This window comes from Anolis carolinensis, unplaced genomic scaffold (genome assembly GCF_035594765.1).
Source record: "Anolis carolinensis isolate JA03-04 unplaced genomic scaffold, rAnoCar3.1.pri scaffold_7, whole genome shotgun sequence".
NCBI lineage: Eukaryota > Metazoa > Chordata > Lepidosauria > Squamata > Dactyloidae > Anolis > Anolis carolinensis.
Window position 1 is genome coordinate 39,396,457 of NW_026943818.1, and position 24,069 is coordinate 39,420,525.

The window sequence follows — 24,069 nt, forward strand, 5'->3', positions numbered from 1 at the left end:
TGATTCCAGGTTAACGGGATCAGGGAGACTCAATTGTTCATTTTCAGTTGGTTTCAAATAAATTTGGTGACTTATTTAATGTAGTCTGTGCTCTGATGAGGCACAGGGAAGGTTGATTCCAGGTTGACGGGATCAAGGAGACTCAATTTTTCATTTTGAGTTGGTTTCAAATAAATTTGGTGACTTATTTAATGTAGTCTGTGCTCTGATGAGGCACAGGGAAGGTTGATTCCAGGTTGAGGGGATCAAGGAGACTCAATTGTTCATTTTGAGTCGGTTTCAAATAAATTTGGTGACTTATTTCATGTAGTCTGTGCTTTGATGAGGCACAGGGAAGATTGATTTCAGGTTGATTGGATCAAGGAGACTCAATTGTTCATTTTGAGTCGGTTTCAAATAAATTTGGTGACTTATTTAATGTAGTCTGTGTCCTGGTAAGGAACAGAGAATCTGTGATAGTATATCACAGGGGTGACTGTGGTTTGAAGTCACTGGATAGTCCAACTTTGGGAACCAATCCCAGCTGGACTCACAGAGATCCATTGAAGTAACAGTTTAGAAAGGAACAGAGGAGGAAGTTTTAACTACTTTAAGTAAAAGAAGTGATACTTTAGAGAGTGATTCATCTCATGCTAGTATTGTAACTGTTAATACGAATACCTCTAAGTGAAACATCATTTGTAACCACCAAGCTTGTGCCTGAATAAACTTGATATTGCTCTTTTTACATTAAAGCCTCTGTCGTCTATAGACTCCCTCAGCACCATTGTGCTGCCATTTTAACACCAAATAAAGTAAAAGGCTTCCTCTGAGCGATTGGGTGGTTGAGCACTTTTATAATCTAAAGGTGTCTCTCCACACAGTGGTGGCTGCATTTCCACTAATCCGTGGCAGTTATCTTTTATTATTTGGGACATCTATTCGTTATTAATTGGGTCTTCTATTCTACCCTCCTTTACAAATTGGTGGTAGCGGTGGGGTAAAAAGATTCCCCCCTTCCTGAAGGAGCCTTAGACGTTCATAGTCCTTTACAGACGTCGGTAGACCGTCCACGTTTTGCAGGCATAGGACAGGGTTGGGAGGACAATGGTTTTATAAACAAGCACCGTGATCTCCTGACGAATGTCCCGATCCTAAACACTCTCTGCTTTGTTCGTAAGAATGCTGCGCTCGCAGAGCTCTGGCACTCTCGGCTTCATTCGGGAAAATGCTGCACTCGCAGAGCTCAGGCGGTGTTGTATTTCAGTGTCAATGTTGACATTTGTGAAGAGAAGGCTGCCAAGGGAGTGGGAATGGTCAACATTTTCTGTTGTTACACCATTAAGCTGTATTCCTGGCCTTGCAGAGGGATTGGGTAGTGACTACTGGGAGAGCACTTTGGTTTTCTCGATATTCAATGAAAGGCCGAGCTTCTCGTATGCTTCTGCAAAGGTGTTTAGAGTTGCTTGTAGGTCTTCTGAATGCACACAGGCTACGTTATTATCGACATATTGGAGTTCTATAACAGATGTAGATCTGTTTCTGAAAGTGCGCAGACTATATTATCATCGGCATATTAGTTCTATCACAGATGTAGGTCTTCTAAATGTGCGCAAACTACGTTATCATCGGCATATTGGAGTTCTATAACAGATGTAGGTCTTTTTTCTGAATGTGTGCAGACTACGTTATCATCAGCATATTGTAGTTCTATAACAGATGTTGTAGGTCTTCTTAATGTCCACGAACTATGTTATCGTCGACATATTGGAGTTCTATAACAGATGTAGGTCTTCTTTTGAATGTGCATAGACTATGTTATCATTGGCATATTGGAGTTCTATAATATAATGAAGTATGAATTTTTGGTTTACAGATGTTATGTTTAATTGTGTGTTTGTGTTTTAAAAGGGTAAGTATTACAGTTATTACATCTCAGCACTCAGAGGCTGGTTGCCATGGAGAAGTAGGCGGAGCCAACTGCCGTTTTGTTGAAAAAGTGCAGAGTTTAAAAAAGGGATTCAGTCTGTGCTCTGATGAGGCACAGGGAAGATTGATCCTAGGTTGATGGAATCAAGGAGACTCAATTGTTCATTTTGAGTCGGATTAAAATAAGTTTGGTGACTTATTTAATGTAGTCTGTCTCCTGTTAAGGAACAGAGAATGGAGTTCTATAACAGATGTTGTATAACAGATGTGTTCTGACTTTCAATCTGCCAAGGTTAAATAGCTTCCTGTCTGTCGGATAGATGATTTCCACTTTGGTGAGAACACTAAATGGCTAACACTAAATGAGTGGCTGTTTCTCCCCTGAAACTTTTAGGTTCCATCAAATGGTTGCTGACAAGAAACGTAAAGAGGAAGAGGAAAGGCAGCGCTGTCTTGGGGAGGAGAATGGGCTGGATCGGCACGAGGAGCCCGTTTTGGAGGGGACGGTCCCCGCGGAGCCCAAGGGGAAGCGGGCGGAGGTCGGCGGGGGCGACGGGACGGTGGATGAAGAATCAGGAAAGCAGTCTCTTTGCCCGTCACAGAAGAGCAGCAGCAGCAGCAGGGAGAAGCGGGAATCCCGCCGGCAGCGAGGCCTGGAGCACAACCAACTTCAGAGCAAACACGTGGCCTTTCCCTTCGAGGGGGGTTCGCGTGGCCAGGCGGCAAAGGAGGAAAGCGTCCGAGAGATTTCCCCGGACACGGACGGCTGCAAAAGGGCGGAGGGCGGACCTCTCAACGGCAGCGACCCTTGGGTCCCCATCGCGCCCCCGGCCTCGAGAGGGGGGCACGGCCCCGAGAGAGAGGACCACGGCCCCAAGATCCGGACCAGCCAAAGCTTCACCTGCCTCGAACGGCCCACGGATTTGGCTCTGAACCTCACCGCCAGCCAGAGCTTCCGGGGCCACGGCGACAACGGGAAGGAGGCGGGCAGCCCCCCCACGTTCCTCATCCAGCGCTACCAGGACGACCCGGAGAAGCTGCGGGACAAGCGGGAGCGCTGGAAGGGCAAGCGGCAGCAGGGCGGCGGGCCGGGCGGAGGGGCGCTCAGCCAGTCCCTGGACGAGAGGAGCCGCCGGCAGAAGAGCCCCCCGTCCCCCCCGCAGCTGACGTGAGTAGTCCGCTCTTGCCGGGGAAGGAAGGGCTGTGCGTAGTTGCAGAAATCCGTTCCGTTGTCGTTCTGTTGTCATTTCAAATCCCGTTCCCTCCCCGTTCTGTTTTCGGGAAGATCCTTCTCCTAAATCCCGAATTACGAATCCACACAGCCCTCCTCCTAGAGGGGCACAGAGCGGCCCCTGAAATTTGAAATGAAAACAGAACAAATTTATTATTACGAGGGCTATCCAGAAAGTACATTACGTTTTGGAATTAAAAAAGAACCAAGTCTAGGAGAAAACACTTACCATATGCAGTTGAAAGCCACACTGAAATAGTACTTTTCAACATAGTCCCCATTCAGATTTAGGCACTTTAGCAACTTATTTATTTTAACGATGGAAGGAAACTCCTTCTTCTCACAAAGCATTTCAGGATGATGTATCAAAAGAAACAGATTATTATTATTATTATTATTATTATTTTCTGTGTCAGGAGCGACTTATTTATTTTAACGATGGAAGGAAACTCCTTCTCACAAAGCATTTCAGGATGGTGTATCAAAAGAATCAGATAACTATTATTATTATTATTATTACTGTATTGTTATTATTTTCTGTGTCAGGAGCGACTTATTTATTTTAACGATGGAAGGAAACTCCTTCTCACAAAGCATTTCAGGATGGTGTATCAAAAGAATCAGATAACTATTATTATTATTATTATTACTGTATTGTTATTATTTTCTGTGTCAGGAGCGACTTATTTATTTTAACGATGGAAGGAAACTCCTTCTCACAAAGCATTTCAGGATGGTGTATCAAAAGAATCAGATAACTATTATTATTATTATTATTATTATTATTATTATTATTACTGTATTATTATTATTTTCTGTGTCAGGAGCGACTTATTTATTTTAACGATGGAAGGAAACCCCTTCTTCTCACAAAGGATTTCAGGATGGTGTATCAAAAGAATCAGATTATTATTATTATTATTATTATTATTACACTCTACTAGCCCCCCCCCCCCCCCCCCCCCCCGGTCATGATCTTAAGGTCGTCTTTGGTTCCCTTGGATGGTGATAATAATAATAATAATAATAATAATAATAATAATAATAATAATAATAATAATAATAATAGATAAATAATAATAGCTTTTTTCGTAGGAGTGACTTCACAACATCAGCCTGCAGGTTTTGCAAAAGAAAACACACTGATAAGGGAGGAGAAGAGAGAAATAGATCACATATTGCAAGCAACAGCCTGCAGGTGTTGCAAAAGGAAACACACTGATAAGGGAGCCTTGCCGTTGCCGGCCTTGACCTTGACCCGATTATAAGCCGGGGAGGACTTTATTTTTCTTTTCTTTTTTTTGTATCAACCTAGAGGCGTGGATGAGGGGTTGTGCTATCAATTTTCGAGGTTGTGGGGTGTTTAGTTTTGTTGTTTTGTCGGTCGCCAGGATTCCATCACTTTTTTATATTGGATATCAACAATTATTCCTCTCCCTGTAATTAGGACTTTATTTTTCTTTTCTTTTTGTTGTATCAACCTAGAGGCGTGGATGAGGGGTTGTGCTATCAATTTTCGAGGTTGTGGGGTGTTTAGTTTTGTTGTTTTGTTGGTCGCCAGGATTCCATCACTTTTTTATATTGGATAAAAACAATTATTCCTCTCCCTCTAATTAGGACTTTATTTTTCTTTTCTTTTTGTTGTATCAACCTAGAGGCGTGGATGAGGGGTTGTGCTATCAATTTTCAAGGTAGTGGGGTGTTTAGTTTTGTTGTTTTGTCGGTCGCCAGGATTCCAACACTTTTTTATATTGGATAAAAACAATTATTCCTCTTCTTCTAATTAGGACTTTATTTTTCTTTTCTTTTTGTTGTATCAACCTAGAGGCGTGGATGAGGGGCTGTGCTATCAATTTTCGAGGTTGTGGGGTGTTTAGTTTTGTTGTTTTGTCGTTCGCCAGGATTCCATCACTTTTTTATATTGGATTAAAAACAATTATTCCTCTCCCTCTAATTAGGACTTTATATTCCTTTTCTTTTTGTTGTATGAACATAGAGGCATGGATGAAGGGTTGTGCTGCCAAGTTTTGAGGTTGTGGGGTGTTTAGTTTTGTTGTTTTGTTGGTCGCCAGGATTCCATCACTTTTTTATATATATAGATCGTGTCAGATGTGCTTCCATCTCGAAACGCCTTTTCTCTTCCTTGCTCTTGCAGAAAGAAAGAGATGGCGTCTTCCTTGGACGACATTCCCCGCATTGCCTTCTCTGCCTCCGCCGGCCAGGTACGGAAGCTCCGTTTATGACGATTGTTCCCGAAAGAAGTGCGGGACGAACGTGACCCGGGAGAGTAGTTTAAGCAAAGTTTCCTTTTTCTCTTCAGCAGTCCCTGGACACAGCGGAGGGCGACAGGGGTCACAAAAAGCAGCCACGAAAAGCCGGGGAGCCTCTCCTTGGCCCCGAAGCGACCAGCCCCATGTCGGGACCTGGCCATCAAGGGGATGCCAAGTAGGTCTGCTTTGCCTCCAGGCCAGAGATAAATGGGTTATTGGAGTACTTGTTAGGGATTCCTCCTCTTCAGAAGAGGAAGAGGAGCAGGAAAGTGTTCAGGAATCAGAGGAGGAGGTTTTGCAAGTGCCCACATTTCAGGAAAGGCGAAAGGAAACAGAATAGCTGCCACAAATGCTAAAGTAATTGGGAACTACCCTACCTGCTTCTGATTTATAAATCAGAAGCAGGTGCAGCCAGCTCTTGCTGGTAACAAACTGACTCTGAAGCCTAAGCCTTTGCTCCCCTTGTGCCTGCTTCAAGTCTGGAAAACTGCTCCTGAGGATTTATTGCTGCTTCTTTGTCTGAAGTAAGACTCCTGCCTCATTTGGAAATTTATCAGAGACTTAAGAGCTGTGTTTGCATTGAGACTTCTTTGTTTTCTTTTGCGTTATCCAACTGAGCGTCCTGTTCTTTATGTTGCTGAAGTAAAGCAGTTTTCATTCACTTACCACATTGTGTTGTCGTAGGCTTTCATGGCCGGGATCACAGGGTTGTTGTATGGTTTTTTTGGGCTGTCTGGCCCACTTACCACGTTGTTTTAAGGATGCTCTTGAGAGACAAATCGGGACAATAGGGTCTTGCTGGGAAGGGAGCAAACCCATTCCAAATACAGTGGATCCTTGACTTAAGAGTTTTTGAGTGAATAGTGTTTTGAGTTAAGAGCTGTTGCCCAGCCTTTACTTAAGAGCATTTTGAGTATAGCATTTTGAGTTCAGAGCTGTTGCTCAGCCTTGACTTAAAAGAGCATTTTGGGTGAATAGCATTTTGAGTTCAGAGCTGTTGCTCAGCCTTGACTTAAGAGCGTTTTGAGTGATCACATTTTGAGTTCAGAGCTGTTGCTCAGCCTTTACTTAAGAGTGTTTTGAGTTAGTTGTGTTTTGAGTTGAGAGCTGTTGCTCAGCCTTTACTTAAGAGCATTTTGAGTTAGTTGTGTTTTGAGGTAAGAGCTGTTGCTCAGCTTTGACTTAAGAGCATTTTGAGTAATCACATTTTGAGTTGAGAGCTGTTGCTCAGCCTTGACTTAAGAGCATTTTGAGTAATCACATGTTGAGTTAGGAGCTGTTGCTCAGCCTTGACTTAAGAGCATTTTGAGTGAATTGTGTTTTGAGTTGAGAGCTGTTGCTCAGCCTGGGGTTTGCTTTGACATAAGAGAAGAGGCTTATTTTGGTGGCCACAATGTATGGGACCCAACCTGCTTTCCCAGGCCTTTCCGCCACACCAGACATGGGTAAATGTCCCTTCTGGGTCGCCAAATGAGCTGGGCTCTCTGCTGTTTTTCCATGTTAGCTCCACGTGAATCCCCTTTGCTTTCTCCTCCTGCCAGACCCACCTTCAAGAGCCCCTTGCGGAGACTCCTGGGGAAGAAGCCCGACAAAAAAAACCCGAAGGAGGAGCCTTCGGAGGAGAGCGATGGCTTGCCGCTGTTCTCTTGCGTGCTGCCGATGGAGGCGACCGTGGCGCAGAAGGCGGCGGAAGGTGAGAGCGAGGCCTCTATTTTCATGGTCTTCTCGGGGGCCCGCCAGTAGGGTTTCTCCTCCTTTCAGAGTTGGATTTTGTCCTAGATGTGTCCCATTATTTATTTATTTGCGACATTTATATCCCGCCTTTCTCACCCCGAAGGGGACTCAGGGTGGCTTACAAGTTATAGGTACATATAATATATTATATTATTAGCATGGCACAATATTAGCACTATAAATTACTATATTGTACTATACCACTATATTGCAACATTATTAGTAATATCATATGTAACATAAATATACAATTATAATAGTGTATTATTATTATATTGTATTACGTTATAATACTATTATCAGTATTATATGTATATACAATATATTATATTAGCACAGCCCAATATTAGCATTATATATTACTATATATTGTACTATAACACTATACTGCAATATTATCAGTAATATTACATGTAATATATAATATACTATAATAATAGTGTATTATTGTTTTGTTGTTGTTGTTGTTGTTATATAGTTATTATATAGTCTCACTTATCCAAGCCTCGCTTATCCAAGCTTCTGGATAATCCAAGCCATTTTTGTAGTCAATGTTTTCAATATATGGTGATATTTTGGTGCTAAATTCGTAAATACAGTAATTACAACATAACATTACTGCGTATTGAACTACTTTATCTGTCAAATTTGTTTGTTTTGGCGCTTAATTTGTAAAATCATAGCCTAATTTGATGTTTAATAGGCTTTTCCTTAATCCCTCCTTATTATCCAAGATATTCGCTTGTCCAAGCTTCTGCTGGCCCGTTTAGCTTGGATAAGTGAGACTCTACTGTATATCTATATATATAAATGAGTGATGGCATCACGGCGACCCACAAAACAACAAAACTACAGGCCCCCCAACCTCGAAATTTGACCATCATCCACGCCTCTAGGTTGATACAACAAAAAAGAAAAGAAAAATAAAGTCCTAATTAGAGGGAAAGGAATAATTGTTTTTATCCAATGGCTGCCAGTTTAGAGGGCTAATCTCTGCCCACTTGGTCTCCTAGCAACCAACTCAACCAAGGGACAGCCAGGGTATAGTTAGGGGACAGGCAGACTTAGGCCTCAGTTAGGCTTCTTCCACAGATTATCTAATTTGCACTGGATTATATGGCAGTGTAGACTCAACAATATAAAATACATAACAATCACAGTAGATCAATTACACAGCTTCAACAGAGTAAAAACATTCACTATAGTCTCCCCCGCTTTGCAAGGCTCCAAAGCGTATTGTTGTGAATCTGTGCGTAGGGGGTCCCGCTGCCAAGCCCCTCTCCCGCTTTCTGCCCCACAGCCCCCCCGGGCCTTCCTCCTCGGGCGCAGTCGGAGGAGCGTCCGGCCAAAGAGAGCGGCAAAGCCAAGCGGAGCCGCACTATCAAGATCAGCAAAGCCAAGACCGCGCCGGAGAAGTGGCGGGCACCCTTCCTGCGGGACATCACCAATGCCAACGAGCTCAAATACCTGGACGAGTTCCTTCTCAACAAGGTGGGAGACGGTCTAGAACAGTGATTCCCAAAGTGAAGCGATCCAGGGGGGCGGTGATGGCACCTATTAGGACTCGGGGGCGGGGCTAGGGGAGGGGCGGGGCCTCTTCCCAAGTGCCGGAGACAGGGCTGAGCCCCTGAGGTGCCTGTTAGGACACTGGGCGGAGCCAGAGGAATGGGCGGGGCCTTCTTCCAAGAGCCTGAGACAGGGCTGAGCCTCTATACCTCTCCTGAGAGGCCTTATAGGACTAAAGGGCGGGGCTAGGGGTGGGGGCGGGGCCTCTTCCCAAGAGCCTGAGACAGGGCTGAGCCTCTATACCTCTCCTGAGAGGCCTTTTAGGACTAAAGGGCGGGGCTAGGGGCGGGGGCGGGGCCTCTTCCCAAGAGCATGAGACAGGGCTGAGCCTCTATACCTCTCCTGAGAGGCCTTATAGGACTAAAGGGTGGGGCTAGGGGCGGGGCCTCTTCCCAAAAGCGTTTGTTCTTGTGACTTGATTGAAGCACTTCACGATTCTTTGTTTATGATAATACGGAAATTCCATTTTTCACAGTGTTCCCAACTGCAAAATTCCATACCTTCTGAACAGCTCTAAGGCATTCTTTTCTGAGACGATTGCAAATTTTATTCTTGAGATTATAAGATCTTAATTATACTCTCCTTTTTATTTGTGATTGTTGCATATGCCTGTGTTGTGATTTTGTCGTATGCCAATCAAGGCTCTGTGTGTGTCTTTCAATAAAAAAACCCTAGCAAAATAGTCGAAATTACAGAAGACGAGGAAGAGCCTTTCTCCCCCTAACTGCCAGTCAGAAAGGTAGGCTCTGCTGCCTTTAGGCCCCGCCCCCTTCGTATCCTAGCAACTCCCTCAGCCAAAATGGCGCCCAAGGCACAGCAGAGTGCACTTGGCCTGATCCACACTGCCTATAAAATACTATAGTATTATAAAATACTGTAGTAGCAACCTACTCAGCCCAGGGGACAGGCACAGTTAGGCCTCAGGCCTCTTCCACACTGCCTATAAGATACAGATTATCTGATTTGAACTGGATTATATGGCAGTGTAGACTCAAGGCCCTTCCACACAGCTATATTACTCCTTATGCCAAGGTAGATAATCCACAGTAGGTGCTTTGAACTGGATTGTTTTGAGTCCACACTGCCATATAATCCACTTCAGTGTGGATTGTATACAGCTGTGTAGAAGGGGCCTCATATAATCCAGTTCAAAGCAGGTAATAGAAGATTGTAAATATAATATGTAATCATTACTGTGGCATAATAAAACAGAACAATATACGGTAATCTCTAAAACCAAGACCGTAAATAAAGAGCAACACTCTGAAAACAGGGAAATTGGGAATTCCAGAAAGGAAACAATCGGGGCCGGCTAACACCTCCCAACAAAGGATTCCCCAGGCAGGAAGCAGCAAGGCTTTGAAGATGCAACAAAGGATTCCCATAAGCCACAGCAACGCCTGGCCGGGCACAGCTAGTTAGTTTTGAAGGAAGAAATAATCTTAGATGAACCTCTCAGAAACTGACACGAGGAGGTCAGTTTCATGTCTTAAATGAAAACGGCTCAACCTTTCCCAGTCTAATTTATTATCCAGGATTGGGGGGGGGGCAACATCACAAGCAACGAGAGTGCCATTCCCAGTCTGAACAAGAAAAAGTAACTTCCTAGCTGACCGTCCATCCTTGCTTCCGTTGTCAGATCAATGATGTCCACTCGCAAGAGTCTGCTGTCGAATGCTTGTTTTTCGAAGCCACCGAGAAGTTCCGGGGGAACATCAAGACCATGTATTCTGCTCCGGTAAGTAGCACATGTGGAAACCGTCCCTCTCCGCACCTATTAGGACATGGGGGCGGAGCCAGGGGAGGGGCGGGGCCTCTTTCCAAGTACTGGAGACAGGGCTGAGCACCTGAGGTGCCTGTTAGGACACAAGGGGCGGAGCTAGAGGAGGGGGCGTGGCTTCTTCCCAAGAGCCTGAGAACCTATACCTTTCCTGAGGTGCTTGTTGGGAAACAGGGCGGAGCTAGGGAAGGGGGCGGGGCCTCCTTCCAAGAGCCAGAGACAGGGCTGAGCCTCTATACTTCTATTATTATCTTATTATTACCATTATATTATTATTATATTATTCATTATTCATGACTACATTGAAACTACCGGTAGAATAGAGAGAAATCAGTATGGAAACTGCAAGAGGTCCCATAGATTGTTGTACATGGAAATAATGGTAGTAAATAGTTTTTGATTTATTGAATATAGTTATATATTACAACTAGCTGTGCCCGGCCACGCGTTGCTGTGGCTAGGACTTAATTTTTCTTTTCTTTTTGTTGTATGAACGTAGAGGTGTGGATGAGAGGTTGTGCTGTCAGTTTTCGAGGTTGTGGGGCGTTTGGTTTAGTTGTTTTGTCCGGTGCCGTGATACCATTACCCTTTTATATATATAGATAGCTGTGCCCGGCCTTGCGTTGCTGTGGCTAGGACTTAATTTTTCTTTTCTTTTTGTTGTATGAACGTAGAGGCATGGATGAGAGGTTGTGCTGTCAATTTTCTTGGTTGTGGGGCATTTAGTTTAGTTGTTTTGTCCGGTGCCGTGATTCCATTACCCTTTTATATATATAGATAGCTGTGCCCGGCCCCGCGTTGCTGTGGCTAGGACTTAATTTTTCTTTTCTTTTTGTTGTATGAATGTAGAGGCATGGATGAGAGGTTGTGCTGTCAATTTTCTTGGTTGTGGGGCATTTAGTTTAGTTGTTTTGTCCGGTGCCGTGATTCCATTACCCTTTTATATATATAGATTTATTTATTTATTTATTTATTTACATCATTTATATTCCGCCCTTCTTTCTCACCCCGAAGGGGACTCAGGGCGGATCACATTACACATATTAGGCAAACATTCAATGCCTTTTTAACACAGGACAAAGACAAACAAACATAGCTCCGAGCGGGCCTCGAACTTATGACCTCCTGGTCAGTGACTCATTGCTCTCCCGTCTGTGCCACAGCCCCGGGCTGTATTTTTTTTTATATTATTTTATATATTTTTGTTATTTAAACTATATTTATTGCGAAATTATGGTTTTTTTCTCGAAGTGACACACCACCCAAGGTCATTAGAAATGATGAGGATGTCATCCAAATACCCTGTTTCCCCTAAAATAAGACATCCCCAGAAAATAAGACCTAGTAGAGGTTTTGCTGAATTGCTAAATATAAAGCCTCCCCCGAAAGTAAGACCTAAGTTTTTGTTTAAAAGCATGCCCAACGAACAGAACACCAGAGCAGGCAGGATCGGTAAATGTACGTACCATAAAGTGTTGTACATGGAAATATTGGTAGTAACAAGAAATTCTTGATAGGATTCACAGTTTCTCTGGTTATGCTGGTTTATGATGCATAATAAATAAATAAATGTTCACCACCCAAGGTCATTAGAAATGATGAGGACGTCATCCAAATAACAGAGAACACCTTTACCTAGGTGTTCCCTGAGCACTTCGTTGATGAGATTTTGGAAGACTGCTGATCCGGATTTGAGTCCAAAATTCAAAACTAGAAATTCATACTTCCCATAGACGGTGTTTATGGCTGGCATCTGTTCCTTGTCAGCTGACGAGAGATGTCAAGGATTGGAGATCACGACACCAAGTCATGCTAGGTTTTTTGGTGAATTTTGACACACCAAGCGCAAAAGGTTGCCCATCATTGTTGTAGAGACTGGACTTAACATCAGGGGAAACCTTTACCTTTACCTATTATTATTATTCTAAATCAGGGGTCCTCAAACTTTTTAAGCAGGGGGCCGGTCCACTATCCTTCAGACTGTGGAGGGGCCGAATTATCATTTGAAAAAAAAAAAACCAAACAAATTCCTGTACACACTGCACATGTCTTATTTGTAGTGCAAAACAACAACAACAAAAGAACAATACAATGTTTAGAAATGAAAACAATAGTTAACAACATAAACCTATCAGGATTTCAATGGGAAGTGTGGGCCTCCTTCTGGCCAATGAGATAGTCAAGTTAATTAGGATTGTTGTTGTTGTGTGACTTCAAGTCATTTCAGACTTTGGGCGAGCCTAAGTCTAAAATTATTTATTTATTCATTTACTACATTATTTATTACATTTATTTCCTGCCCTTCTCACCTTCTCACTCCAGAGCAACTGTATGTACATACAATATATTATATTATTAGCATATCACAATATTAGCATTATATATTACTATATTGAACTATACCACTATACTGTAATATTATATGTAACTAGCTGTGCCCGGCCACGCGTTGCTATGGCATTGTCTGGTGGTGTTGGTGAGAAATTGTTGAGGTAGTGGTGGTATTGAATGTCTGTTGTATGGTTGTCTTTATGTTTAGTATGCAGACTGAAGTGGATTATATGGCAGTGTGGAGTCAAGATAATCCAGTTCAAAGCAGATAATATAAGATTCTAAATGGGTTATATAGCTGTGTGGAAGGGCCTTGAGTCTACACTGCCATATAATCCAGTTAAAATCTGATAATCTGTGGAAGAGGCCTAAGTGTGGCCTAACTGTGCCTGTCCCCTGGGCTGAGGAGGTTGCTAGGAGACCAAGTGGGTGGAGCTTAGTCTTCAAACTGGCAGCAATTGGATAAAAACTATTATTCCTCTCCCTGTAATTAGGACTTTATTTTTCTTTTCTTTTTTGTTGTATCAACCTAGAGCCGTGAATGATGGGTTGTGTTGTCAAATTTCGAGGTTTGGGTGCCTGTAGTTTTGTTGTTTTGTCCGCTGCCCTGATGCCATCACTCTTTTATATATATAGATATATAACATATAATTAATATTATTATATGGTATTATTATTAGTATTATATTGTATAACATTATAATATTATTATCAATATTATATGTATATACAATACATTATATTATTTAAAATGATATAAAAATATTATATTATAAATGAGGGCGGGGGCCAGGTAAATGACCTTGGAGGGCCGCATCCGGCCCCCGGGCCTTAGTTTGGGGACCCCTGTTCTAAATCATTACCTTAGCCACGGAATTTCTGCTTCCTGCAAAGTCATGTTAAGAAACTAAGGCCCGGGGGCCACATGCGGCCCATCGAAGCCATCTGTCCGGCCCCCGTGACAGTGGCTCCCTCATCCTCGACCTTTCCCAGCCCCTCCCTCACCTGTTGCACGCCTTCTAAAGCTTTGCTTGTTCATAATGGTATTTTAATTATTATTTAATTAATAATTTACTAAGGGGTGCTTTGCCAGTCCTTTTGATGCACAAAGGCAAAAGCGGGTTGGACTAAATGGCACAAGGGGTCTTTTCCAATCCTCTTTATTATTATCATTATTATTATTATTACTAGCTCTGCCCGGCCACGCGTTGCTGTGGCAAAGTGGTGGTGGTATTGGTTAAAAATTGTTGTGTAATTTTTATTTGATGTTATTTGTATTTTTTAATTAATTTTATTGTAAGTTATCTTTTTATTTATTATATTTTATTATTTTCTTGTATTATTTTTAGTTATTTTCCGTTATTATAGTATTTTATTGTATTAATTTTTTAGTGCTTTTAATTATTTTTTAGTGTTTTTTATTATTTTTTATTGGGTTGCTAGGAGACCAAGTTGGAGGAGCTTAGCCTTCTAACTGGCAGCAATTGGATAAAAGCAATTATTCCTCTCTCTCTAATTAGGGCTTTATTTTTCTTTTCTTTTTGTTGTATCAACCTAGAGGCGTGGATGATGGGTTGTGTTGTCTCGCCTGGAATCTACCAATTAGTCTCCTGTTTTTAACACTGTATCCTGCTTGTTGCTTTTAATGATTGTTTTTATTGATGTTGATGTTTTTTACTGGGATAATTGTTTTATTGCTTTGTTACTGTTTTGTTTGTTTTATCGGGCCTGGCCCCATGTAAGCCGCCCCGAGTCCCTTCGGGGAGATGGGGCGGGGTATAAAAATAAAGTTATTATTATTATTATTATTATTATTATTATTATTATTATTATTATTATTATTATTTCGAGGTTGGGGGGCCTGTAGTTTTGTTGTTTTGTGGGTCGCCATGATGCCATCACTCTTTTATATATACAGTAGAGTCTCACTTATCCAACATAACCGGGCCAGCAGAATGTTGGATAAGCGAATATGTTGGATAATAAGGAGGGATTAAGGAAAAGCCTATTAAACATCAAATTAGGTTATGATTTTACCAATTAAGCACCAAAACATCATGTTTAACAACAAATTTGACAGAAAAAGTAGTTCAATACGCAGTAATGTTATGTTGTAATTACTGTATTTACGAATTTAGCATCAACATATCACGATGTATTGAAAACATTGACTACAAAAATGCGTTGGATAATCCAGAATGTTGGATAAGCGAGTGTTGGATAAGTGAGACTCTACTGTATAGATTGTCACAAAGACACAGCATAACAGCAAACGATATATATATATACACACACTTGCTGGATTTCGTATCACAAAATCACAAGTTGAACACTTCCCCGGCATTTAGGACTGTGTGATGATGATGATGATGATGATGATGAACAACATTGATGCTGGGTGGCCATCTGACAGGGGTTCTTTGCTTGTGCTTTTGGTGCACAAAGGCAGAAGGGGGTTGGACAAGATGGCCCAAGGGGTCTCTTCCAACCCTCTTTATTATTTTTATTATGATTATGATTATGATTAACATTGAGGCTGTATTTGTTCCCATTTTGTTTTTTGTTTTTTTACTTCAAAATAAGATATGTGAAGTATGCATAGGAATTTGTTTATAGTTTTTTTTTCAACCCTAGTCCGGCCCTCCAACGGTCTGAGGGACCGTGAACTGGCCCTCTATTTAAAAAGTTTGGGGACCCCTGATCTACGAAGCTGGCTATCTGCCCTAATTTGCAATCCTGCTTCTTTGCTTGGGACTGTATCACCGGGCTGCTGCTGAGCTACAGCACTCTGCTTCTTTCCTTCTTTCCTTCCGCAGAACGGCCAGATCCACGTCGGCTACCAAGACCTGATGGAGAACTACCAGCTCCTGGTGGTCAACATGGCCAAGCAGAGGGAGGGGAAGGACGTCAAGCTGGTCTTGAACCTCTTCCAGTCCCTCCTGGACGAGTTCGCCCGCAGCTACGCCAAGAAGGAGGAGCCGGAGCCGCCAAAGGTGCGTCTCCAACGGGACGAGAGGGCTGGTGTGAGTTGCCTTCGGGAAGGGCCGCTTGAGCCCAAGGTGCTGAAATGGCAGACCAAGGTTTGAGGAAATGAGACAAAGAGAGTTCCGGTGGCTGTAGAAAAAATGACGCTTATTCTCAATGGCCAGAGAGAATAAGCAAAGACCTTCTCCTGTGGTCAGGAAAGCGAAGGTCCTGGAACAAAGAATCACAGGTTCTTATATACTCTTTTTCCTCCATCTACTACGTCACACAGGTATTATCAATAATAATAATAATAAACTTTATTTATACCCCGCCACCATCTCCCCAACGGGGACTCGGGGCGGCTTACATGGGACCATGCCCAGAACAATACAATATAACAAAATGTAATAGAACAACAAATAATAGCACATTAAACAACAATAAAACAACAACAATAAAAGAAAATATACACTACATTAAACAAGATAGGAGCCCCTGGTGGTGTAGTGGATTAAAGCCTTGTAACTTGAAGGTTGGGTTGCTGACCTGAAGGCTGCCAGGTTCGAATCCCACCCGGGGAGAGCACGGATGAGCTCCCTCTATCAGCTCCAGCTCCATGCGGGGACGTGTGAGAAGCCTCCCACAAGGATGGTAAAAACATCAAAACATCCGGGCGTCCCCTGGGCAACGTCCTCGTAGACGGCCAATTCTCTCACACCAGAAGCGACTTGCAATTTCTCAAGTCGCTCCTGACACGAAAAATTAAACAAGATCAAAAGAACAATAAAACCAAGGGCGGGCCACATGGACACTAGGTTAAAACTCGGGGTGAGAAAGGAAGTAGGAGTAAAAACCACATTAGTGTCAAAATCACCAGTTAGTGTGAAAAAAGTCTTACTGCACACTTACTAAAAACTATCTTTGCATTTTCCTAAAATATAGACTACTTTCAAGACCTCTAACCCTCCATTAGGCGTTATCTCTGGAATTTCCTATCTCAGCTTTTAGGGGTTATCATTAATGAAGGAGTTCCCCCTTATCTTAGCTGTCAGAGACCCATTAGCACTCCCCTCATGGCGCCAGGTCTTATCTTGACATCCCAAAAAGCCTTAACCTGTCTCTTGTCCATTAGCTTATCTATTCTTGTTGACACTTAACATATGTCCCTGGCACTCAGTGAACTTTGGTCTTGCTTTGGGTAGACAGTTATTTTGCTGAGCAGAGTGGATTTTTAAGGCTAGCACACAATCTGCTGGTGATTACATATTTTCCTATTTCTTAACATGATTACATTCAATATATATATTTTCCAATACAAGTATTATATTTTCCCAATACACCTTCATCAGTGCCGTGCCTCCCTTTTTCTTCTTCCCCCAACAGCCCAGCAAGGGACACAAGAAGAAGCGGAAACAGGAGCGGGTGGTGAGTAGCCCAGCGACAACAGTTTCTACCGGCCTGCCTAGAAAAGTCGGAAAAACTGGGAAAAAGTACTGTATATACTCGAGTATAAGCCGACCCGAATATAAGCCGAGGCACCTCATTTTACCACAATAAACTTCCCAATAAACTTATATTGACTCAAGTATAAGCCGAGGGCGGGAAATGCAGCCGTTCTGGGTCAATTTCAAAGTAAAATTAGCACCAAAATATCACGATGTATTGAAAACATTGACTACAAAAATGCGTTGGATGATCCAGAACGTTGGATAAGCGAGTGTTGGATAAGTGAGACTCTACTGTATTATTATTATTATTCTCTATTATTGTTGCTACTACAGTAGAGTCTCACTTATCCAACACTTGCTTATCCAACATTCTGGATTATCCAAGCCATTTTTGTAGTCAATGTTTTCAATACATCGTGATATTTTGGTGCTAATTTCGTAAATACAGTCATTACAACATAACATTCCTGCGTATTGAACTACTTTTTCTGCCAAATTTGTTGTATAACATGATGTTTTGGTGCTTAATTTGTAAAATCATAACCTAATTTGATGTTTAATAGGCTTTTCCTTAATCCCTCCTTATTATCCAAGATATTTGCTTATCCAAGCTTCTGCCGGCCCGTTTAGCTTGGATAAGTGAGACTCTACTGTCATAATAATAGAGTTGGAGGAGATCGCATGGGCCATCTAGTTGAACCCACTGAGTGACTGAGGTGACTGAGGTGGAGGGTGTGCAGAGAAAGAGGGCAATTAGCATTTAATGGCCTTGTAGTTTCAAAGCCTGGCTGTTTCCTTCCTGGATAATAATGAGAAGAAGAATAGTAATAATAATGACTGCGCATGCGTAGTAAACAATTGGGGGTTTTGGGCAGGGTTGTTATTTGGACTTAATATTTCTTGTTTTTTTTATTGAAGGACATAGATGGGATGGCTATGTCTTTTGTGGCCAAATTTGGTGTGATTTGGTTCAGTGGTTTTGTTGTTTACTCCATGGGAAAAACGCACATTACATTTTTATATATATACTAGCTGTGCCCGGCCATGTGTTGCTGTGGCTAGGACTTTATTTTTTCTCTCTTTTAGTTGTATGAACGTAGAGGCGTGGATGAGAGGTTGTGCTGTCAACTTTCGAGGTTGTGGGGCATTTAGTTTAGTTGTTTTGTCCGGTGCCGTGATTCCATTACCCTTTTATATATATAGATAGATTGCAAGCCATGGCCTCCGGGCTCTGCTGCCCGGCCTTGACCCCGTTACAAGTGGGGCTTTTTCAACTAAAAAAAAAGGGCTGAGAAACTCGGCATATCTTCGAGTATATACTGCAACTTCTCCCAGCTCCGCAGGCAACGTGGTCAGGGGTTGTAGTGACAGAACCGACCCTAGTTTTGTGCCTGCTCATCCCGTGGTGTTGTATTTTGCAGATCGAGGAGCTGAATGGCCACGTCTTTGTGAGCTACCAGGTCAACATCCTGCAGTCCTGCGAGCAGTGCTGCTCCTACATTTGGCCCATGGAGAAGGCCTGCCTGTGCAGAAGTGAGTGCGGGAGGTGCCCGAGACAAACGCCGGCCTCCTCCAGGTCGGACTCGTGGCTCAAGGGACGGAGGAAGTCCTCTCGCCAGCCTTCCTGAACTTGTTTCCTTTCTCCTTCGGTCCTCTAGTCTGTAAGCTGACTTGCCACAAGAAGTGCTTGTCCAGGATCCAAAGCGGATGCACCTCCTCGACAGCAAAGAAGGTGAGTGGTTCAATGTATTGTCAAAGTCTTTCACGGCCTTTGTTGTTGTGGCTTGTTGTGAGTTTTTCGGGCTCTAATGCTGTGTTCCAGCAGCATTCTCTCTTGATGTTTCACCTGCATCTGTGGCAGTTATCCTCGGAGGTTTGTTCAGAGCTCTGTTGGGATTGAGGCAAGTGGAGTGTATATATAATAATTTTTATTTATTTAATATACTGCTCTTCTCCCCCAGGGGGACCAATAATAATAATAATAATAATAATAATAATAATAATAATAATAATAATAATAATAATAATAATTCTGCCCTTGCAGAATATGTCAAGCAAAGTGAAGAACCTGCTTTGATTGAAGTCAAAAATCAGAAACTCCTCAAAGCACAGCAGACACGAAATCAGTGCAAGAAAACCGCACTACAAACTAGAGCTGACAGCTGGCACAACAAAACATTGCATGGGAAGTTCCTTGACAAAATTGAGCGTTACACTCAAAAGTTACACTGTATTGTCTTCAAGTCTTTTCTGAAAAGGCTCATACCTCATGGTTAAAAAAAACCTTATTCTGAAAAAATTATCTATTTTTATAATATATATAATAAAAAATATAAAAAATTATATATATATACACACACACACATATATATATATGTCTCATAGGCCCGGCTCGCAGGGTCTGCAGTCGACAGGCGAACACTTGATGCTCAGAGGCCCTGTGAGCCGGGCCTATGACCATCGAGCACTCGGTATTTCATAAGCCCGACTCACAGAGCCTACAGTCGAGCGCCAAACGCTCAATGCTCAGAGACCCTATGAGCCAAGCCTACGAGATATTGAGCGCTCGATGTCTCGTAGGTCCGGCTCGCAGGTTCTACAGTCGAGTGCCGAACGCTCAATGCTCAGAGACCCTATGAGCTGAGCCTATGAGATATCGAGTGCACGATGTCTCGTAGACCCGACTCGCAGGGCCTACAGTCGAGCGCCGAACGCTCAATGCTCAGAGACCCTATGAGCTGAGCCTATGAGATATCGAGTGCACGATGTCTCGTAGACCCGACTCGCAGGGCCTACAGTCGAGCGCCGAACGCTCAATGCTCAGAGACCCTATGAGCTGAGCCTATGAGATATCGAGTGCACGATGTCTCGTAGACCCGACTCGCAGGGCCTACAGTCGAGCGCCGAACGCTCAATGCTCAGAGACCCTATGAGCTGAGCCTATGAGATATCGAGTGCACGATGTCTCGTAGACCCGACTCGCAGGGCCTACAGTCGAGCGCCGAACGCTCAATGCTCAGAGACCCTATGAGCCGAGCCTATGAGATATCAAGCGCTCGACTCGCAGGGCCTACAGTCAAGTGCCAAACGCTCAATGCTCAGAGGCCCTGTTAGCCGAGCCTACGAGACATCGAGCACTCAATGTCTCGTAGGCCCAGCTTGCAGGGTCTAAAGTCGAGCACCGAACGCTCAATGCTCAGAGACCCTATGAGCCGAGCCTATAAGATATCAAGCGCTCGACTCGCAGGGCCTACAGTCAAGTGCCAAACGCTCAATGCTCAGAGGCCCTGTTAGCCGAGCCTACGAGACATCGAGCACTCAATGTCTCGTAGACCCGACTCGCAGGGCCTACAGTCGAGCACCGAACGCTCAATGCTCAGAGACCCTATGAGCCGAGCCTATGAGATATCAAGCACTCGACTCGCAGGGCCTACAGTCAAGTGCCAAACGCTCAATGCTCAGAGGCCCTGTTAGCCGAGCCTACGAGACATCGAGCACTCAATGTCTCGTAGGCCCAGCTTGCAGGGTCTACAGTCGAGCACCGAACGCTCAATGCTCAGAGACCCTATGAGCCGAGCCTATGAGATATCGAGCGCTCGATGTCTCGTAGGCCCGGCTCGCAGGGTCTACAGTCGAGTGCCGAACGCTCAATGCTCAGAGACCCTATTCGTTTAGGCGCCCATTGACATAAGCAGCTCACAGAAACGGGGCCATATGAATGGAACAAACAGAAACAGCAAGTGATTTCATACGAATGGCCGGGCTGTGGCGCAGGCTGGTTAGCGGCCAGCTGCAACAAATCACTCTGACCAAGAGGTCACGAGTTCGAGGCCAGCCCGTGCCTGTGTTTGTCTCTGTCTCTGTTCTATATTAAGGCCTTGAATGTTTGCTTTATATGTGTGTTATATTTCTGGCTGCAGGGAGACCACGAGGCCGACCCCCGCCACTTCGGGGTGTGCGTGAGCGCCCTGACCGGCGAGAAGAACGCGGTCCCCGTCGTGATGGAGAAGCTGCTGGAGTACGTGGAGATGCACGGCCTGTACACCGAGGGCATCTACCGCAAGTCGGGCTCCGCCAACCGCATGAGGGAGCTGAAGCAGTCCTTGCAGGCGGGTGAGGCTCGGGGGGCTCGTGTGGGGGGGGCGCCTCTCCCTGGGGTGACTTCTTTCTTTTCTTCTGTTCAGGGATACAGATAGCGAGGCCATGCATATCTGTAGCATTATCTTCTTTCCTTATTCCCATATTTACTTGGGTCTAGTGCAGTGATGGCCAACCTATGACACGCGTGTCAGCACTTACACGCCTAGCCATTTTTGCTGACACGCTGCCGATTGCAGATGGATTGGATGACTAATGTCTTTTGTGGCCAAATTTGGTGTGATTTGGTCCAGTGGTTTTGTTGTTTACTCCATGGGAATTACGCACATTACATTTATATATATATACTAGCTGTGCCCGGCTACGCGTTGCTGTGGCAAAGTATAGTGGTATGGGAAATAAAGTATTGAGGAATTGGTGGTAGTTAAGGTAAAGGGTCCCCTGCGCTGAGTGGGTTGCTAGGAGACCAAGAGAGCGGAGCTTAGCCTTCTAACTGGCATGCAATTGGATAAAAACAATTCTTCCTCTCCCTCTAATTATTTATTTACAGTATTTATATTCCGCCCTTCTCACCCCGAAGGGGACTCAGGGCAGATTACAATGAACACATATATGGCAAACATTCAATGCCAACAGACAAACAACATTCAGTTTTAGACAGACACAGAGGCATTTTTTAACATCTTTCCAGCTTCACGATTTCCAGCCACAGGGGGAGCTGTTGCTTCACCGTCCATTGGTGGCTGTTCTTCCTCTTCTTTTCCTCGTGAGCAGTTTTATGGTGTTGTAGATTAGTTAAATTAGCCTCCCACATAAAGCGTCCCTAAATTTTCCCTACTTGACAGATGCAACTGTCTTTCGGGGCTGCTAGGTCAACAGCAAGCCGGGGCTATATATATATATTTTTTTAATGGTCGGAGGCTTAACCCGACCCGGGCTTCGAACTCATGACCTCTCGGTCAGTAGTGATTTATAGCAGCTGGTTACTAGCCAGCTGCGCCACAGCCCAGCCCCATTAGGACTTTAATTAGGACTTTATTTTTCTTTTCTTTTTGTTGTATCAACCTAGAGGCATGGATGAGGGGTTGTGATGTCAATTTTCGAGGTTGTGGAGTGTTTACTTTTGTTGTTTTGTCCCCTGCCGTGATGCCATCACTCTTTTATATATATAGACTAGCTGTGCCCGGCCACTCGTTGCTGTGGCAAAGTATGATGGTATGGGAAATAAAGTATCTTATATTATCTGCTTAGAACTGGATTATATGAGGCCCCTTCTACACAGCTGTATAAAATGCACACTGAAGTGGATTATATGGCAGTGTGGAGTCGAGATAATCCAGTTCAAAGCAGATAATATAAGATTCTAAGTGGGTTATATAGCTGTGTGGAAGGGCCTGGAGTCTACACTGCCATATAATCCAGTTCAAATCTGATAATCTGTATTTTATAGGTAGTGTGGAAGAGGCCTGAGGCCTAACTCTGCCTTCCCCTGGGCTGAGTGGGTTGCTAGGAATCCAAGTAGGCAGAGCTTAGCAGTTGGATAAAAACAATCATTCCTCTTCCTCTAATTAGGACTTTATTTTTCTTTTCTTTTTGTTGTATCAACCTAGAGGCGTGGATGATGGGTTGTGTTGTCAAATTTGGAGGCTGGGGGGTGTTTAGTTTCGTTGTTTTGCTCGGTGCCAGGATTCCGTCACTCATTTATATATATAGATTTATAATCGTATATCATCTGCTCAGAACTGGAGTATATGAGGCCCCTTCTACACAGCTGTATAAAATCTGGATTATATGGCAGTGTGGACTCAAGATAATCCAGTTCAAAGCAGATCCTTTGGATTGCCTTGGCGTTCTGGGTTATATCGCTGTGTGGAAGGGCCTTGAGTCTACACTGCCATATAATCCAGTTCAAATAAGATAATCTGTACTTTATAGACAGTGTGGAAGAGGCCTAAGTGAGGCCTGCCTGTCCCCCGGGCACCATTGTGGCTGAGTGGGTTGCTATGACATGATGTGGGCAGGGCCTAAAGGGGGCGGGGCCTACCCTTCTGACTGGCAGCCAGGAGAGAGCAGCTCTTCCTCATCCTCTCCCACCCATGGTTTGAGTGATGGATATTCCTTGGATGTGTTGGTGTATTGTGGCCAAATTTGGTGGCATTTGTTCCAGTGGTTTTGTTGTTAACTCGCCTCTACAAGTGAACAGAACATATACATATATATATCTATATATATATAGATATATAGATATATAGATTAGGGATGTATATCACTGTATTTCTGCCTCTTTGTGGCTTGGGAGACCCCTCCTCACTCTTCCCCGCTCTCTCTCTCTCTCTGTCTTGCATTCCTGGCTTGTCTTCCTCCTCCTCAGACCCAAACAAGGTTCGCCTGGAGAACTATCCCATCCACACCATCACTGGGATTTTGAAGCAGTGGTTGCGGGAGCTGCCGGACCCGCTCATGACCTTTGCCCAGTACAACGACTTCCTCCGGGCTGTGGGTGAGTTGGGCACGGGGTGTGGGAAGAAAGGGAGCGAACCCCAGATAGATGTAGCATGCATAGAGAGGCTGCTGTGAGGTGGCAGAGGTAGAGGTGCTCAGTTCAGACTCAGGGCCATAATAATAATAATAATAATTATTATTATTATTGCCAGGGCATGTTATTCTTCTTCTTTGACTGCTTGTCAAACCAGTACAAGAAAACCGCACTACAAACTAGAGCTGACAGCTCTAGTT

The 24,069-nt window shown here is 43.7% G+C and overlaps 1 protein-coding gene across 5 annotated transcripts in view; it reads left to right on the forward strand.

Annotated features, from left to right (window-relative positions):
- Positions 1-24,069, forward strand: part of myo9b (myosin IXB) — a 133,095-nt gene that overhangs the window by 91,315 nt on the left and 17,711 nt on the right. For 4 of the 5 annotated variants that reach the window (XR_010000160.1, XM_062959759.1, XM_062959762.1 and 1 more), the window contains 12 exons: positions 2,303-3,076; positions 5,295-5,361; positions 5,460-5,584; positions 6,951-7,102; positions 8,444-8,634; positions 10,349-10,447; positions 15,637-15,813; positions 17,171-17,212; positions 18,657-18,768; positions 18,894-18,967; positions 21,156-21,348; positions 23,705-23,833. Coding sequence is in view for 4 of the 5 variants with exons in the window: in XM_062959759.1 (XP_062815829.1) it covers positions 2,303-3,076; positions 5,295-5,361; positions 5,460-5,584; positions 6,951-7,102; positions 8,444-8,634; positions 10,349-10,447; positions 15,637-15,813; positions 17,171-17,212; positions 18,657-18,768; positions 18,894-18,967; positions 21,156-21,348; positions 23,705-23,833 (2,135 nt within the window). In the remaining variant the exon portion in view is untranslated. The remainder of the gene's footprint in view (positions 1-2,302; positions 3,077-5,294; positions 5,362-5,459; positions 5,585-6,950; positions 7,103-8,443; positions 8,635-10,348; positions 10,448-15,636; positions 15,814-17,170; positions 17,213-18,656; positions 18,769-18,893; positions 18,968-21,155; positions 21,349-23,704; positions 23,834-24,069) is intronic. The other variant, XM_062959760.1, reaches the window with a different exon arrangement.